At 34.7% G+C, this 16,890-nt stretch overlaps 1 protein-coding gene and 1 pseudogene across 1 annotated transcript; both read left to right on the top strand.

Moving 5' to 3' along the window:
• The first annotated feature begins 10,652 nt into the window (after positions 1-10,652).
• LOC137805508 (secreted RxLR effector protein 161 pseudogene) lies at positions 10,653-11,859 on the top strand (annotated as a pseudogene).
• Positions 11,860-13,597: 1,738 nt separating this feature from the next.
• Positions 13,598-14,234, top strand: LOC150028783 (uncharacterized). Its single transcript, XM_090300623.1, has one exon. The coding sequence runs from the start codon at positions 13,717-13,719 to the stop codon at positions 14,047-14,049; it is 333 nt and encodes a 110-aa protein (XP_090156749.1). The 5' UTR covers positions 13,598-13,716; the 3' UTR covers positions 14,050-14,234.
• The last annotated feature ends 2,656 nt before the right edge of the window (positions 14,235-16,890 follow it).

Below are 16,890 nucleotides of genomic sequence, written 5' to 3'. Positions count from 1 at the left end.
TTGAGTGAAGAAAAAGGGAAGTGGAAATAAATATCGTTATCAAAATATGGAATGGTATTAGGTCGAAGTCAAATCCATATGAAATTCCAGTCATGGTGGTGGAGAGACTTATTTGAAATTTGTGGTGAGGGAGAAGAAGTAGGATGGTTTCGAGAAGTAATAGGATGGAAAGTTGGAGTTGGGGACAAGGCTAGATCCTGGGACGACGTATGGGTTGGCAAAAATAACCTCATCTCCATGTATCCTAGTATGTACTCTTTATCTCTGGATAAAGGGCAAACGGTGGGAGAGGTAGGTATGTGGAAAGACTCTGCATGACTTTTAAGGCTAAGATGGAGGAGGGTCAGGTTCGAATGGGAATCCATACAGGAAGAAGAAATATTAAGGTTTATCTCCAGGGTCAATTTGAATAGGGAGGCTAAGGACCTTCAGGTATGGGGAGGTGATGTTTTAGGGGTGTTCTCTGTGAAATTTGCTTATGAGTGCTTAGCTAATCACGTCAGAGGTGCTCATAATGTTATTTTTGTTGGGTTTAATAGTGCCAAAGTTCAAGAGGGGGGGTGAATTGACCTTTTAAAACTTCTTCGCAGAAACAGTGTTTAACCCAGTTTTACAGAAAATAAATCGATTTATGTGAAAATGAACAGATTTATTTCAGCACTGTTTTTCTGTTTGAAACGCTTTTAATACAGCAGAGCTAATCACAAGACTATGCAGTGAGGATTTCCAGCAGCACACACAGATATCAGATTTGAAAAACAGTGAAACACAAAAACAGCAAGCTTCAATTTCAAGCAAGTGATTAAGGTTCAATTGATAGTATGCTAGTTAATTGAGTGACCTTTGCAAACAAGCTGTTCCTGTGACTTTTAACAGACTATGAGTGTTCTTCTTGATGTCAAGAAATTTTCCAGAAATTAAGAACAATGAATCACAAAACAACAAGCTTCAACTTTAAGCAATTTGTTTAAGGTTCAATTAATAGCATTGACAGTTTCTCGAACAGCCTATCACAGTCAATCTGTTCCAATGGTTTTAGCAGATTATGTATGTTCTTATCAGATTCAAATACCTTTTTCAGAAATCAAGAACAGTATGCACAGTGCCCAGAAAGAACAGATTTATTTTCAATTGAACAGATTTATTTCTTTGTTGTTTTATCAATTATGCAGAATCGAAATTGCAGAGTGAGGGAGAGAATGAACACAAACAATTATACTGGTTCACTCAGCCTGAGCTACATCCAGTCTTCACCAACAACAGGTGGAATTCACTAACACACAGTACAATCAAGTACACTTCCCACTGTTCTTGAAACCTATAAGAACTTAGGTACTCTTGCTGAAAAAACCTATTTCAGCACTCATACACACACATCCACTCTCCAAGAACACCTATCAAGAAGAGGATTCAACCAAACTATTACAAGTAATAAGAAGTGAAACGACTACACCTGATTGAGGTAACAAAGATCTGCCTTAACCCAGTAGGCAAGATTGCTAGAACAGTAGCTGCGCCTCACACCAAGCTTTTGGAACCAAACCAAGAACAAGCACTTTTTGATTTTTGAAATCTTTGAAGAACAAATGCTAATCCTTGAAAACACTTAACTCTCTGCTGTCAAAACTTGTTTTTTTGCAAATGTATGAACTGTTTGAATCATTTTAAAAACTCAGAAACAAGTTTGCATTTTATAGAAAGCCAGCTTATAACAGAATTTTGAAAAACAGTTAAAGCTGTTATAAAATGAACAGATTGAAAATAAAATAAACTGATTTATTTTCAAAAGCAGTTAGAGAATCTGTTAAGTGAGGAGACTTAGTCAACCATTCTGGTGCTGAGATAAAACTGAAAAACGTTTAAGTATGATATGGCACCAGAGGCAAAAAAGAATCTATTCATTTACAGATGAACAAATTTATTTTTCAAAACGAAAACAGAGGAAGTTTAACTATTTGAAACTCAGTCGTTTTGAAAAGAAGAAGACTCAGTCAAAATACCTGATGCACAAAAACAAATTTTTACAAGACTTTAGCCAAGGCATCAGTGAAGAAAATGAATCTGTTTATTTAGAAAAGAACAGATTTATTTTTATGCAGTAAAACGTGTTTTTGTGTAAAACATGTGAAAAACAGTTTTAGAAAACTCATGCTTGTTCTTATCACATGGCCAGTGATTATGAGGTGAGTTACTCAGCAAAAAGCTACTCTTAGACAATCTCTAAGCACTAACTAAGACATTCTTAAAGCAAAGCACAAATACATGGAAAGTACATAAATGTCTTCATCAAACACAACATACAAGTCTTCATCAAACACAATCTTGAAGGGGCAGCAACCATCTTCAACAATTTTCAAGCAGCTATGGTAGGTTAAAGCTTTCCCCAACATCTTGACAACTACCTGGAGGGTCCTCCTAGATAGAATCCCAACAAGAATCAACTTAATTAGGAGACGGGTGATGGTCACCTCTCCCTCTTGTGTGATGTGCCAAGCTTCGGATGAATCCTCCCAACATCTCTTCTTAGAATGTATCATTGCACAACGTGTGTGGTCTCTCTGCTTCAGATGGATAGGTATTTTGTTTATCCCACATAAAGACTTGAAGTGTCACTTTGAAAACTTATTCTAAGCACACATTACTTACAAACATAATTCAGTATGGAAAGTGATGTGAGTTGATTTTTTATTGTTCCATTTTAGAGGTGACACTTTACTTATGATTGAGATTTTTAACAAGTATATGGGGATACCTAGGGAAGATCCCCACTGGACGCTTACTTAACCTTGGTTAAGTAAGTGTGAAGGTTCACTTCCAAAGGCAAAGAGGAAAAATCAAGATAAGGTGATAGTGATGATGCATTGTAGAAATCGAAAGACATGAAAGGAAACACTTAAGATGGTCATGGCCGAATGCTAAATGGAAGAACAACATAAGAACACAAAGGAAAACTGGATTATAACAAGTATAAAACACAAGAATAAAGTGGAGTAATGGAAATGAAGGAAAAGGATGGAAGAAGAAAGCTTATGTGTGAATTGGGAAGGGACATGCCACTTGGCGTATGTTTCCCCCAGGATGAGTGTAATGGGCCGCCACTTGAGAGCTCTCAAACTCACTCAAGATAAGACTTATTGCTAGAGCAAACAATCCTCACACAAAATGTGCAGAGTTTTCCTTCTTCTATAAAATTCAACATGAAAATACATGGAGTAAGGCACCCTATTTATAGGAATGAGTGTCTTGGAAAACATTATGAGAAAGGATATGATGGTAAATGTGTGAGGGGGCTGCCTTTAGGGTTTGACTAAGTCAAAACCACACCTTAGTGTTGAACCAAGTGTGTTCAAGCTTTGAAGAATCCAAACCCTTTGAAGGTTGATGAAAGGCTGGATGTGATTGCTGTTGCTGAGCTGTCTTTAGATAGGATCTGGGGTAAATAAATTGTATATATCCACTCTTGATTGAATCCAAAGCATAAGCATTCTCAAACCTTTTAAATGAAAAGTGTTTTTCAAACTAAGTGAAAAACAACTTGTTGTTTTGTCGAAACAACCGATTGTTTTATAACTTAGATGTTTTTAGAAAGGTTGAAAATTGTTTTTGATGGTTGACTTGCTGTCAAACCAAAACAACCGATTGATTCGTGGAAACAACCGATTGTTTGTTTTGGGACCATAACAGAAAACTGTTTTGTGCTTTGATTGAGCAATAAATGATTTTCTAACTGTTTACGCTCCAGTTTTTAATGCTTTGACCAATCTTTAAATGCAATTAATAGTTTGTTAAGATTATGCAACAAACAACTTTGTTTTAATACAGAAAAAGAGATTTAAGTTTTTCACTGAATGAGATTTTGAAAAGTTGACAATTGCTTAGAGATTGCATTGATCAAAGAGTGTGAGATAGGATTTTCATCTTGTATTGATTTCAGATTTGTTCTGTAACAAGTGTAATCCTTTGTACTTTTGGAAGAAACTCTGTGTGTATTGCTGAGAAGTGTTGTGTGTTCTTGAGGGGATCAAGATCAGCATTCTTAGTGGTGTTGTGCTGAACCAAAGGAAGTGTGTGTGTCTTGAGGGGATCAAGGTCACTTCTTTGGTTGTGTTGTAAGTGATCTAGGGTTGATTGCTTAGTGGATTCCCCAGTGGTTTCTGGGAAGACTGGATGTAGCTCTGAGTTTAGAGTGAACCAATATAAACCTCTGTGTGCATTTTCTCTATCCTTAATCTCTTTAAATTCAGTTTTTATATTTGTGAACTGGTATAAACAACCGATTGTTTCTGCGAAACAACTGATTGTTTTTCTGGTGTTATGCTTATTTGCTTTGTGTTTTGGCAAACTGAATTCTGGATCAAGTGTTTCTCGAAGTAATTTCATTCTTGACTTAAAAGTTTGCGAAAACCCTCTTTAAACCATTCACCCCCCTCTAGTTTAAAGCCATACATTCTAACACTTAGGCCACTTCTTCTAGAAACTAGGTAAAAAACAAGCTAAAATGATAACTACAGCCCCCTATTATGCTAAAGGCACCTATTCTAGCCAATCTTTCTATTTTGACCCCTAAAGTGAGTCCAATTTATTTATAACTTGTTTTATTCTTAAGAAGACCAGAAGGAAAAACATTTGATGTTCTGGTCTTTGCCCATTTCTCCTTCTGGTAAGGTCTGCTAGATCCTTAGTGGGGTCTTCACTTGAAAGTTGAGATGACTTCTCATAGTGTGAATGGTAATTTGAGTCCTTGGTCATCTCCTTGTTGGCTTAGATTGTATCAGAAAGGTATGTGGGTGACTCTCGTGTGATGTGTATGTAGAAGAAATCTTTCATATGACATAACTTAAATCATGGTTATGAATAAAACGTAGGTTACACTCTTTCAATTATTTCCTCTCAGACTGGCACTTGAACCCTGTCCAGTGCATTAAGAGTTATCTGTGATGGGGAGGGGTAGAGCAAAGTAGACTTATGGTTGGAGATGAAGCCTTGAAAGGTGAGCTTTTTAAGAAGGGCAGGGAAGGAAGTTTCTCTAAGTTTTCAAGTGCAGAACCACATGGGATAGGAGTCATGCTTTAGGGGATTATGGTGCAGGAAGGGTGCAGGCAATCACTATTCTAGTTGAGCAGAGGTTCTAAGTGTGGAGTAGCAGTCTTCTATTGTAAGAACAGTTGGTGTTCAAGGAATTTATTTTGAAAAGCTCAAAGGTCAACACGTTGTTGTGGTGGATTGAGCTGCAAGTTGAATAATCAATCGTTCACACATAACACTATATAATGGAACAGTTTGTTAGGAGGTGTAGGGTATGTGTGGAGTCTGTAATTCTGGTGTGATCTGCATTTTCTGGTTTTGTGATTATGCAGTGGCTATAACATGTAGCAGCAAGTCTTGCAATGCAGCACTAGCAAGGAGGGGATCATTGCTAAGTAATGTTAGATGTCTCTTGAAGGGTGTTAGGGAAAATGGAAAGCATTGCTGGTATTAGGGATATAATTGATTGGCACAACAATAGCTTTTCCGTGAGCATAGATGCAAATACTTACTTGGACTCACTTCACAGCAGATTCTGTGAAACCTTCATTGAGGTCATGGACCTACTAAGCTTGATGCAAGTAAAGGCATTGTAGGTTTGTAACAATTGTTTTTGAAGGATTTTTGGGCATAAACAGAGGCCTTTTGGGAAAGGTTTAGGGAGTGCATAAATAAGGCAAAATTAAATAGTACTGGAAAATATGTAGTTTTGTTGTATAATATGTTGTTTTTGGAGTGTCATGTGTTGATTTTTATAAGTTTTGTAGTTTTTTTTAGAATCCGATGAATGTTTTTTTTAATTGTATAAGGGTTGGAACGTCCTGAACTCATTTAATCTTTGTTGATAAAAGATAAAATTTTATATAACCATCCCATTGTCATTTTTATTATTTTTTATAAAATAATTTAATTTGTGTTTTAATTTAATACTTTATTGTTAAAGAAAGTTATTGAATAATTATTAATAAAAAAATTGGATTTCAAAATATTTTTCTTTTAAAAATAGTATAGATGCACATTTTTTAGCTTTTGATTCTTATAATAGGGTTATTTTTTAAAGCTAAAATTTTGAAATTCTCTAAATTTTAACTTTCTCAAAGGTTGTATAGTTGGACAAAAATTTCCTTAAGCTAAAACAACCGCATAATGAACGAAATTTTAACCAATATGCGGAAGAAAGAATGGTGAATAATGAAAAGAGAAAAAACGAAGAAATTAAAAAGCTAACAATGTATGCAAAGGGAATAATATAATTCTATCACCTTTGCATAGCTTCGCTGATCCACACACCTTTATTCCACGTTTTAATAGATAATAATTCTCTATACCCACACACAAGGTAACAAGAAATAATAATTTCAAATATATTATTGAATAAATATAATATAACTGAATTTAGAATTTTCTGTTCACTTTCTAGGGAATTGAGTCATATGTAATTAACTTGATGGAATAACAAATTTACAATTCATGGAAATAGAAACCTTTGAAGACACAATCCTCAATAAGATTATTATCAATAAAAAAAATCTGTTTATGTTCAAAGTCCGTAACAGTTATAACTGATATGTAATTATCGATTAATGATAATTGAATAGTACTTTAATTACTGCTTAATGCTAATTTATAGTATTTAAAAGAATTTTAATATTTTCCTACTTGGATTATATTAAATAATGATTTTAATAAAATATAATAATCATTGAAACAAAATTATAATTATGATGAACTTATTTCTTATACATGGTATGTTAAATATGTTAAAGACTCGCAATTCTTATAATATAGAAAAACATAATTTCTTCAACAAAAATAATGTAGTTAAATATGGTGAAAACATCTAAAAAGAAGTTGCAAGAGATTTCTTACGGGTTGTAAAACAGAACTTAATATAACAAAATAAAAACAAAAAACAAAGTGTGTGAAACGGAAAACAGAGTATGTGGTCAAACCCTAAAATTCTTCAGTGACGTTGAAGGAGATCGCGGAGGTTCGGCGAAAACTGGATCTACTCCGAGGTTATCGCGCGACGTTGCCCCTTCCACCCTGAATTGTAGCCGCATGACTGGGAACAGTCACGCCTTCGCTCTGCTGGTTGTGTGGAATCTTGAGAACGTTGGAGAACGTTGCGAGATTCGTGGGTGGTTGACTCCTCCATTTCCGCGGGTCTTCCTCCATCTCCGGCAGCCATGATCGCTCCTTTAGGGTTTGAAGATGCGAAAGTGTGTTTTCTCCATCTATAAATATTGCATCCCATTTGCTTCAAAAAACGCATCTCACAAACTCACCTCTTCATCTTCTTCAAACCCACTCTGCTCACCATCTTCCTCCTTTCTCCATTTTTCACTTTTCACTTTCTCTCTCCTCATTTACTTTATTTTATTATTATTATATTTCTGGGTTCTATTGGGTATTACTTTTCTAAGAGTAACTTGCTAGTTCTGATCCTCAAAAATTACCGGGAAGTTCCTGTTGTATCCTGGGAGACTTGCGCAATACACCGCACATAAGTCCTTACGGACAGTGATTACTCACGCCTCGGGAAACCAATTTTTGTTCGTGTTTTAAAGCCTTTTTTACTACAATCGTAAGGACTTATGGTTGAAAATACGGACAACAACAACGTTGCTCCGAGAACATCAAATGTTATTTCCGCAACGCAAACCATTTTTGTGAAACCATTTTCGGATGTCTAAAAAATTGAAGTCTTCACCGGTCAGAATTTTCGACGTTGGCAAGAACGCGTGTCCACCCTATTGGACATGTACGGAGTTGCTCTTGCACTTACAACTTCCAAACCCAACTCAACCACGGCTACGAAGCAAGTTGATGATTGGATCCATGCAAATAAGGTATGTCGTCACACCTTACTCAGTGTGTTATCTAACAATCTGTTCGATGTCTATGTTTCTTATAAGAATGCAAAAGATATTTGGGATGCTCTTATCCTCAAATATACTGTCGAAGACATCGTCAAACAAAGGTTCGTAATTGCAAACTACTACCGCTGGGAGATGATTGAAGGCAAAGACATCAAAATCTAGATAAATGAATATCACAAGCTGATTGAAGATATCAAAACTGAAAGCATAACCTTGCCGGATGAATTCGTGTCCGAACTCTTGATCGAAAAGTTTCCGCAATCTTGGACGGATTACAAACAACAACTGAAGCATAGACACAAACAAATGTCACTATTAGATCTGATCACCCACATCATCATCGAAGACACAAACAGGAAGGAGTGCGTAGCTGCAAAGGCCAAAACTCTGTCTGCCAAAGCAAACGTGGGAGAAGACAAACTAGCTCCAAAATACGAGAAACAATTTGATCATAAAAAGAAATACAATAAATCCTTTCGTCCCAGTGGAACTAACCCCACTTTCAAGAAAAAAGGGTAATTGCTTTGTTTGTGGAAAGTCAGGTCATCATGCACCTCAGTGCAGACATAGGGCCAAAAACGACTATCCTCCTAAGGCAAATCTAGTTGAAGGGGAAGATACTATTGTGGCAGTCGTTTCACAAGTAAACCTTGTGACAAATGTGAGCAAATGGGTGGTAGACTCTAGGGCTACCAGACACATCAGTGCAAACAAAAATGTGTTTACCTCCTACACAAGTGTGAGGGATGGAGAAGAACAAGTTTATCTCGATGACTCCAGGACAACTCTAGTCCTAGGAAAAGGAAAAGTTCTTCTGAAGCTCACATCTGGTAAAACTCTAGCTTTGAATGATGTGCTACATGTGCCATCAATTAGAGTTAATTTGATCTCTGTGGCATTACTAAGCAAAGTTGGGGTTAAAATGTCATTTGAATCTGACAAGATTGTTATGACAAAAAATAATGTTTTTGTGGGAAAGGGATATTGTGATCAAGGCCTTTTTGTATTAAACATTTATGAAATTATGAATGAATCTGAATCTTCTGCTTATATTGTTGACTCGTATGATATATGACATGCTAGATTAGGACATGTGAATTCTTTGTATGTTATAAAATTGCAACGACTAGGATTAATCAACATGCATGACCAACAAAGTAGTAAATGTGATGTATGCGTAGAATCTTAAATAACGAAGAAAACATGTCACTTTGTAGAACGTCAAACTGAAATTCTTGGTTTAATTCATACCGACCTTGTTGATTTAAAACAAACCATGTCTAGAGGTGGTAAAAATTATTTTGTAACTTTTATAGATGATTTTTCTAGATACACCAAAGTATATTTAATTAAACATAAGGATGAAGCTTTTGGCATGTTCTTAACTTATAAAGCGGAAGTACAAAATCAACTGAATAAGAAAATTAAAAGAATTAGATCAGATAGAGGTGGTGAATATGTTTTATTCAATGACTATTGTGTAAAAGAAGGTATTATTCATGAAGTAACCCCACCATATTCACCTGAGTCTAATGGAGTAGCTGAAATGAAAAATAAGACTCTTAAAGAAATGATGAATGACATGCTTATTAGTTCTAATGCTCCTGATAATTTATGGGGTGAATCTCTGCTTACTGCGTGTCTTTTGCAAAATAGGATACCACATAGGAAAAATGGTAAAACACCCTATGAGTTGTATTAAGGTTATCAACCTAATATGAAATACCTAAGAGTGTGTGGGTGTTTAGCTAAAGTGATGTTATTTGATCCTAAGAAAAGGAAAATAGGCTCTAAATCATCTGATTATATGTTTTTAGGATATGCAGAACATAGTGTTGCCTATAGGTTTTTAGTTCTTAATAATGATATAATTGAACGTAACACTGTAGTAGAGACGAAAAATGCTGAGTTCTTTGAACACATCTTTCCTCTAAAGAGTAGTGGTACATCTGAACAACCTATAGATAGTGCTAGTGATGCATTGAGTGAGGATGTTAGGAGAAGTAAAAGACAGAGAGGGGAAACATCTTTTGGAGATGACTTTTATACTTATCTAGTTGAGAATGATCCAATAAGTTTTTAAGAAGCTACTAGTGCTCCTGATGCTAAACATTGGGATAAGGCCATTAAAACTGAGCTTGATTCAATTAAGAAAAATAATACGTGGACCTTAGTAGATTTGCCTAAAGGAGCAAAACCCATTGGTTGTAAGTGGATCTTTAAGAAGAAGTATTATTCTGATGGCTCCATAGAGAAATATAAGGCAAGATTAGTAGCTAAAGGTTTTACTAAAAAACATAACATAGATTACTTTGATACTTTTGCACCTGTTACTAGGATTTTCTCTATTCGTGTGTTGCTAGCCTTAACATATATCCATAAGTTAGTAATTCACCAAATGGATGCTAAAAGAACTTTTCTGAATGGTGAATTAGAAGAGGAAATTTATATGACTCAACCTGAAGGATGTGTAGTTCTAGGTCAAAAGGAAAAAGTATGCAAACTTTTAAAATCTTTGTATGGTTTGAAACAAGCACCAAAACAATGACATGAAAAACTTGATAATGTTTTACTTTGTGAAGGTTTTTCTATCAATGATGCTGATAAATGTGTGTATTTTAAATCTGAAAATGGTGAATATGTCATTATATGTTTGTATGTGGATGCATGCTAATTTTTGGTACATGCAATGATATAGTTTTTCAAACAAAATTGTTTCTTGGATCTAAGTTTTAGATGAAAGACATGGGTGAAGCAAGTGTGATTCTAGGAGTTAAAATCATAAGGAAGGGAGATAGTATATTATTATCCCATGAAAAATACACTGAGAAACTTCTTAAGAAGTTTGGTTACTATGACTTTAAGTCAATAAGCACCCCTTATGATGCTAATTCTAAATTAAAGAAGAATAGAGGGGAATCTATTTCTCAAACTCAGTATGCCCAGATAATTGGAAGCTTATTTCATTTAATGACCTTTTCTAGACCAAATATTGCTTATGCAGTAGGTAGATTGAGTATATACACTCAATGTCCTAGTCAGGAACATTGGGATGCACTTGCGAAACTCATGAAATATTTTAGAGGTTCAATGGATTATGCCATTGAATATAGTGGATTTCCCGTTGTGTTAGAAGGGTACAGTGATGCTAACTGGATCTCTGATTCAGATGAGACAAAATCCACTAGTGATTATGTATTTACACTTGGGGGTGGTGCAGTTACATGGAGGTCAGCCAGGCAAACTATTATTGCAAGATCAACAATGGAATATGAGTTTGTTGCTCTAGAAATGACTAGTAGTGAAGCTGAGTGGTTGAAAAACTTCTTGGCAAACATTCCGTTAGGAATGAAACCAACCCCATCTGTATCAATGCATTGTGATTGCCAATCGGCAATAACTATAGCTAAAAATAAAAGCTACAATGGAAAGAATAGACATATACAATTGAGACATAATTTGGTGAAATAGCTGTTAAAGAGTGGAACGATTTCTATTGACTATGTCAAGTTATAATAGAATTTGGCAGATCCTCTGACAAAACCCCTAGGGAGAAAAATGATTTTAGAAACATCGAGGGGAATGGGACTTAAGCCACTTGCAAACAAACAAGTGATGGAAACCCAACCTTTGTGATTGGATATCCCATGAATAAGGTTCATATGGGTAAAAAACAAGTCACTTGTTAGTTTTGCTAACACTAATATTGATTCAAAAAAATCAATTTTGTCCATTCCTATGGTGTGTGTGAAAGTGCTAGATACTGCATTATCGATAGGATAAACTCTGTGGTTAAAATTCAAAGGTAAAAGAGTTTTAATGATTTACAAAGTTTTAATGATTTTCATATCCCTTATGGGTGGTGTATGATTTGCAGCATACACTTGATGAAATCACCTATATGAGTGTCAAATGGGGCCGCTTGCATAAGATCTTAGCAAGATCTCTTTAGCACTCATGAATACCGGGCACGCGCATGGCCTAGTAGCGTAACACAGCGACAATAGCAAGTAATATGGGGGTGTATTGTGATTAATAAATCGCTAACACATACTAAGGGTCTTGGTTCATATAGCTTGCTATACCAACTACATTATGTGTTAAGTTCATCAATCTAAGACTGATTCATATAGCTTGCTATACCAAATTTGATGCATTACATCCTAGATGAACCCATAATCTTTTCTTTCAATATTTCTATGTTTTATCTTTTGCAATATGTGGGGGATTCTTGTAAAATAAAACCTAATATAGAAAAATAAAAACAAAAAACAAAGTGTGTGAAACGGAAAACAGAGTATGTGGTAAAACCCTAAAATTCTTCAATGATGTTGAAGGAGATCGCAGAGGTTCGGTGAAGACTGGATCTACTCCGAGGTTATCGTGCGGCGTTGCCCCTTCCACCCTGAATCGTAGCCGCACGACTGGGAATGCTCACGCCTTCGCTCTACTGGTCGTGTGGAATCTTGAGAATGTTGGAGAACGTTGCGAGAATCGTGGGTGGTTGACTCCTTCATTCCCGTGGGTCTTCCTCCATCTCCGGCGACCATGACCGCTCCTTTAGGGTTTGAGGATGTGACAGTGTGTTTTCTCCATCTATAAATACTGCATCCCATTTGCTTCAGAAAACGCATCTCACAAACTCACCTCTTCATCTTCTTCAAACCCACTCCGCTCACCATCTTCCTCCTTTCTCCATTTTTCACTTTTCACTTTCTCTCTCCTCATTTACTTTATTTTATTATTATTATATTTATGGTTTCTATTGGGTATTACTCTTCTAAGAGTAACTTGCTAGTTCTGATCCTAAAAAATTACCGAGAAGTTCCTGTTGTATCCTGGGGGACTTGCGCAATACACCGCACATAAGTCCTTACGGATAGTGATTACTCACACCTCGGGAAACCAATTTTTGTTTGAATTTTAAAGCATTTTTTACTACATTACGATCACGTGGATAAAAGATCACCTAATATATATTTTCATAATATCATGCTCCCACTAATCTAATACATCAAAAATCTTAATTAAACTCATATGAATTATATACATTTATAAAAAAAAATCAAGGACTTACAAATTTAGTTAACAGATTTGTTAAAATCATTTTAATTGAAAATGTTCTCTCTGAATTTTTGAAATTGACAATTTTTTTAATAAACACCTACTTAACGTAAAAAAGTTTTGTACAAGAAGATCTCATTGTTTTGAGAAATTCATAATATTTCATAAGTGGAAGAAATATTTTGCATAATATAAAAGTTTGAAATCAATGTTCAAGTCACATACTTGATTAGTAGTCAATTAATATACTATATAATGCTTTTATGTGTAGTTACGTCAGAATCAATCTTTAAGTTTATCAAATTTGTAGGTAAGCATATGATTCTTGGCTTCCTATGAATATCTTATGAACTTTTTAACATATATATGGGTTGATGAAGTATCTCTCAAAATCTTAACAACAAAATTATTGATGGGGCAAACCCAAACTGAAGCATATATATATATACATATATATATATATATATATATATTGTTTATTTTGAGGATAATAACTTTATTAATCTTTATTTTGAATGACTCGTCCCTACTATTGGATCACCTCAAGCAATGTGAACAAGCGTAGAGAAGAAGTCATTGAAGCGAATATATTCCTCTGATCACTATCTTTTGTGTTTTCTCGTCTCACCAATGTTCTTCTCCCCTACAGTGTATAAATTCCAGCTATTCCTCCAAAGCTATCTATCACAAGTCTAATTGGTTGAAAGTAAAGTTGAGAAAGGTAGAGTTTTGGTTCAAGATTTCAATGGCAGGTATTGCATCTGGAATCAGCAACCTTGCCGTTGGCTCGGGTGAAGCTCGACGCCGATCACTACAACCTCAAACTACTCCAGACACCAACCACACCGACACCGACACCGACAAAACCGGTAGCAACAAAACCGACACTGACAAAACCGGTAGCAACAAAATCGACAGTAACAATAAGAGTGACAGTTGTGAAGAGATGAGTTATGTAAACTCTGCGAAGCAAGATATCAAAGGTCTTACGAACCAAACTGGATACGTGAAAGGCAACGCTAATGGGGTCATCAACTTTGGCTCCTTGGTAGCCTCTGCTCCTAGTGTCCAACCATGAACATCAATCCTTTCATACCATATATATGTATCTGCAGGCTACATAATAATTAACTAGATAACCTATGCTGCTCAGGTTGCCTATCTATTGTTTACATGTTTTATTTATACATACGACTATTATCTAAGTCCAAAATGTTACATATGTTGAATTTAATAAAATAAATAAATATTAAATTTGAATAATTGTTTTTTTTATAAAAACTTTCATGTTCACTCATAAATATAAATAATTATTTACAGATTATTTTTTTATTATATATATACAAAATTTTAAGTTGTATATTAAATATTTTTATTACTTTTTTTTAATTATTATTATTATTACGAAGTGAACTTTAAACTTAACTCAACCTTATAAAACCGGCTCGTGAGGTGAGGTTTGCACCCCACTTATATACAATAAAATGTTTTAATCTCTAGTCGATGTGGGATCTCCAACACACCCCTCACGCCGAAAGTGACAGCTCGTGCGTGGGACAACATATTATGGGTGGTCCGATAACAGCCCGATAGCGGGTGACACGATAAACCCAACAAACACTCGCTATGATAGGCTTTAAATGGCTCTGATACCATATTACGAAGTGGACTTTAAGTGTAACTCAACCCCATAAAACCGGCTCACGGGATGAGGTTTGCACCTCACTTATATACAATGAAATGTCTTAATCTCTAGTCGATTACTATTATTACTGATATTATTATTATTATTAATTTGTTATTAATAATAATAATATTATTAATATTTTTATTATTATTAATATTATTAGTTTTACTATTATTATTATGATTAATATTATTATTATTATTATTATTCTTTTGTTATTATTATTATTAAAAATAAAAAGAATAAGAATATTAATAATTAATATTGTTTATTATTATTGTTAATGATAATAAAAATAACATTAATATTAATAATGTTTAATAATAAATTATTGTTAGTAATAATCATATAATAATAATATTAATAATTTCAATTTCAATTATAAGATCAGTATTTCGTTTAAATTTCGATTCGTAAACTAGTGAAAGTTTGTTATCTAAACTTAAAAATAGGTTGAAAAATGGAAAACAAAGTAAAACATATTGTATGTTTGTAATTCGAAGTATAACTTTTTAATTTTATATTTTTAATTTATGAATGGATTAATTAAATATAGTTTAAAATATTTACAATTTAAAGAAAAAGTAGATTACAATAACAACATTAAATATTGTCGGTATCAAAGGTAACTGTAACTAAATATGATTTAAAATACTCACAATTAAATACTACATTTTTATTATTTTAGGTCATATTTTTTTTAATGTGGTTTACTTTTTTTAAAGGTCACAAAATAAAATAGTTGTTTAAACATGCATGACCCAAAAATTATGGTCTATAGTGATTCATAAGTCACATTTGTAAAAATGTTGTCTTTTTCACTTTTCGACCACTTTTATATGTGTGACTACTTTTGAACTATAGTTTTATTGTTTAGCTCAAACATTCTAAATACAACATTTAAAAAAATATGGTATAAATAATTAACGGTTTTATAAATGTGGTATTTGTAGTCCTTAAACCACAATTATAAAATTGTTGCTTTTTCTATGTTTAGACAAAAATTATATACGTGTGACCTACATCAATGTTGTCTAAAGTAAAAAGTGATGTAGTGTTTAGAATAGTAAATGGGTGAGTACAGGCGTGGGTACGAGCATTCCTGAAAGAATATTTTCTGTTTTATTCAATCTGTCTTTCATCTATAGCAATGATACATATATATATAACCATAGCATTAGAACCGTACACAACCGTACATATTCTTTTTCTAACATAACATCTGTAATTAAGACTAATTATGGACCCATTAATAGTGATTATATTCCTATAATTAAGTCTAATTATAGACTCATTAATAGTGATTATATTCCTGTAATTAAGTCTAATTAAGTCTAATAATGATTTTGTCCGGTAATATCCCCTCAAGTTGGAGCATGTAAGTCTTGAATGCCCAACTTGACCAAGATGGCTCCAAACTTTTTAGCACCGAGAGCTTTGGTGAAAAGGTCAGCTAGTTGTGTATGTGTGGGCACATAGGATGGAAGAAGGCGCTTGTGAATGATTTCATCTCGAACAAGGTGGCAGTCAACTTCAATGTGTTTGGTGCGTTCGTGGAAGACCGGGTTTTTAGCAATGTGAAGTGCTGCTTGACTATCACAATAAAGACGAATTGGGTCAGGATGAGGAACATGTAGAGAAGCGAGAATGTCTTTAATCCACTTTAATTCTCGGGTGGTCTTAGCCATTGATCGATATTCAGCCTCAGCAGAGGAGGCAGAAACCGTTTGTTGTTTCTGGTTTTTCCAAGAGATTGGGGAAGTGCCGAGTTGAATAAACCATCCGGTGAGAGATTTCCGTGTCAGTGGACAACTTGCCCAATCAGAATCACACCACCCAAAGAGTTGTAAGTTGTTCTCTCGAGGTAGGAGTATTCCTTGTCCAGGATGCCCCTTTAAATATCGAACAACACAAAGAGCAGCTTGCCAATGCTCGGAGCGTGGATTTTGCATAAATTGAGATAAAGCTTGGACACTGTAGGCAAGGTCAGGTCGAGTGAAACACAGATAAATTAACCTCCCAACAAGTCTACGATAAGTAGCCGGGTCAGAAAGAAAAGAACCAGTAGCGGAGCTCAATTTGTGATTTTCTTCACATGGTGTAGTGGCGGGCTACGCACCCAACAATCCGACTTCAGTAATGATATCTAAGGCATATTTCCTCTGACAAAGGAAGATTCCGTTGGGGGAGCGAGCAACTTCAACCCCCAGGAAGTACTTGAGGCGGCCTAAA

Source organism: Phaseolus vulgaris, chromosome 3, assembly GCF_051622355.1.
Source record: "Phaseolus vulgaris cultivar YP4 chromosome 3, ASM5162235v1, whole genome shotgun sequence".
NCBI classification, from domain to species: Eukaryota; Viridiplantae; Streptophyta; class Magnoliopsida; order Fabales; family Fabaceae; genus Phaseolus; species Phaseolus vulgaris.
Note: the sequence above shows the minus strand (reverse complement) of the source record. Positions and strands in the feature narration are given on the sequence as shown.

Excerpts from the sequence above, each read along its gene's own strand:
- LOC150028783 (XM_090300623.1), top strand. The coding sequence starts at position 13,717 with ATGGCAGGTATTGCATCTGGAATCAGCAACCTTGCCGTTGGCTCGGGT.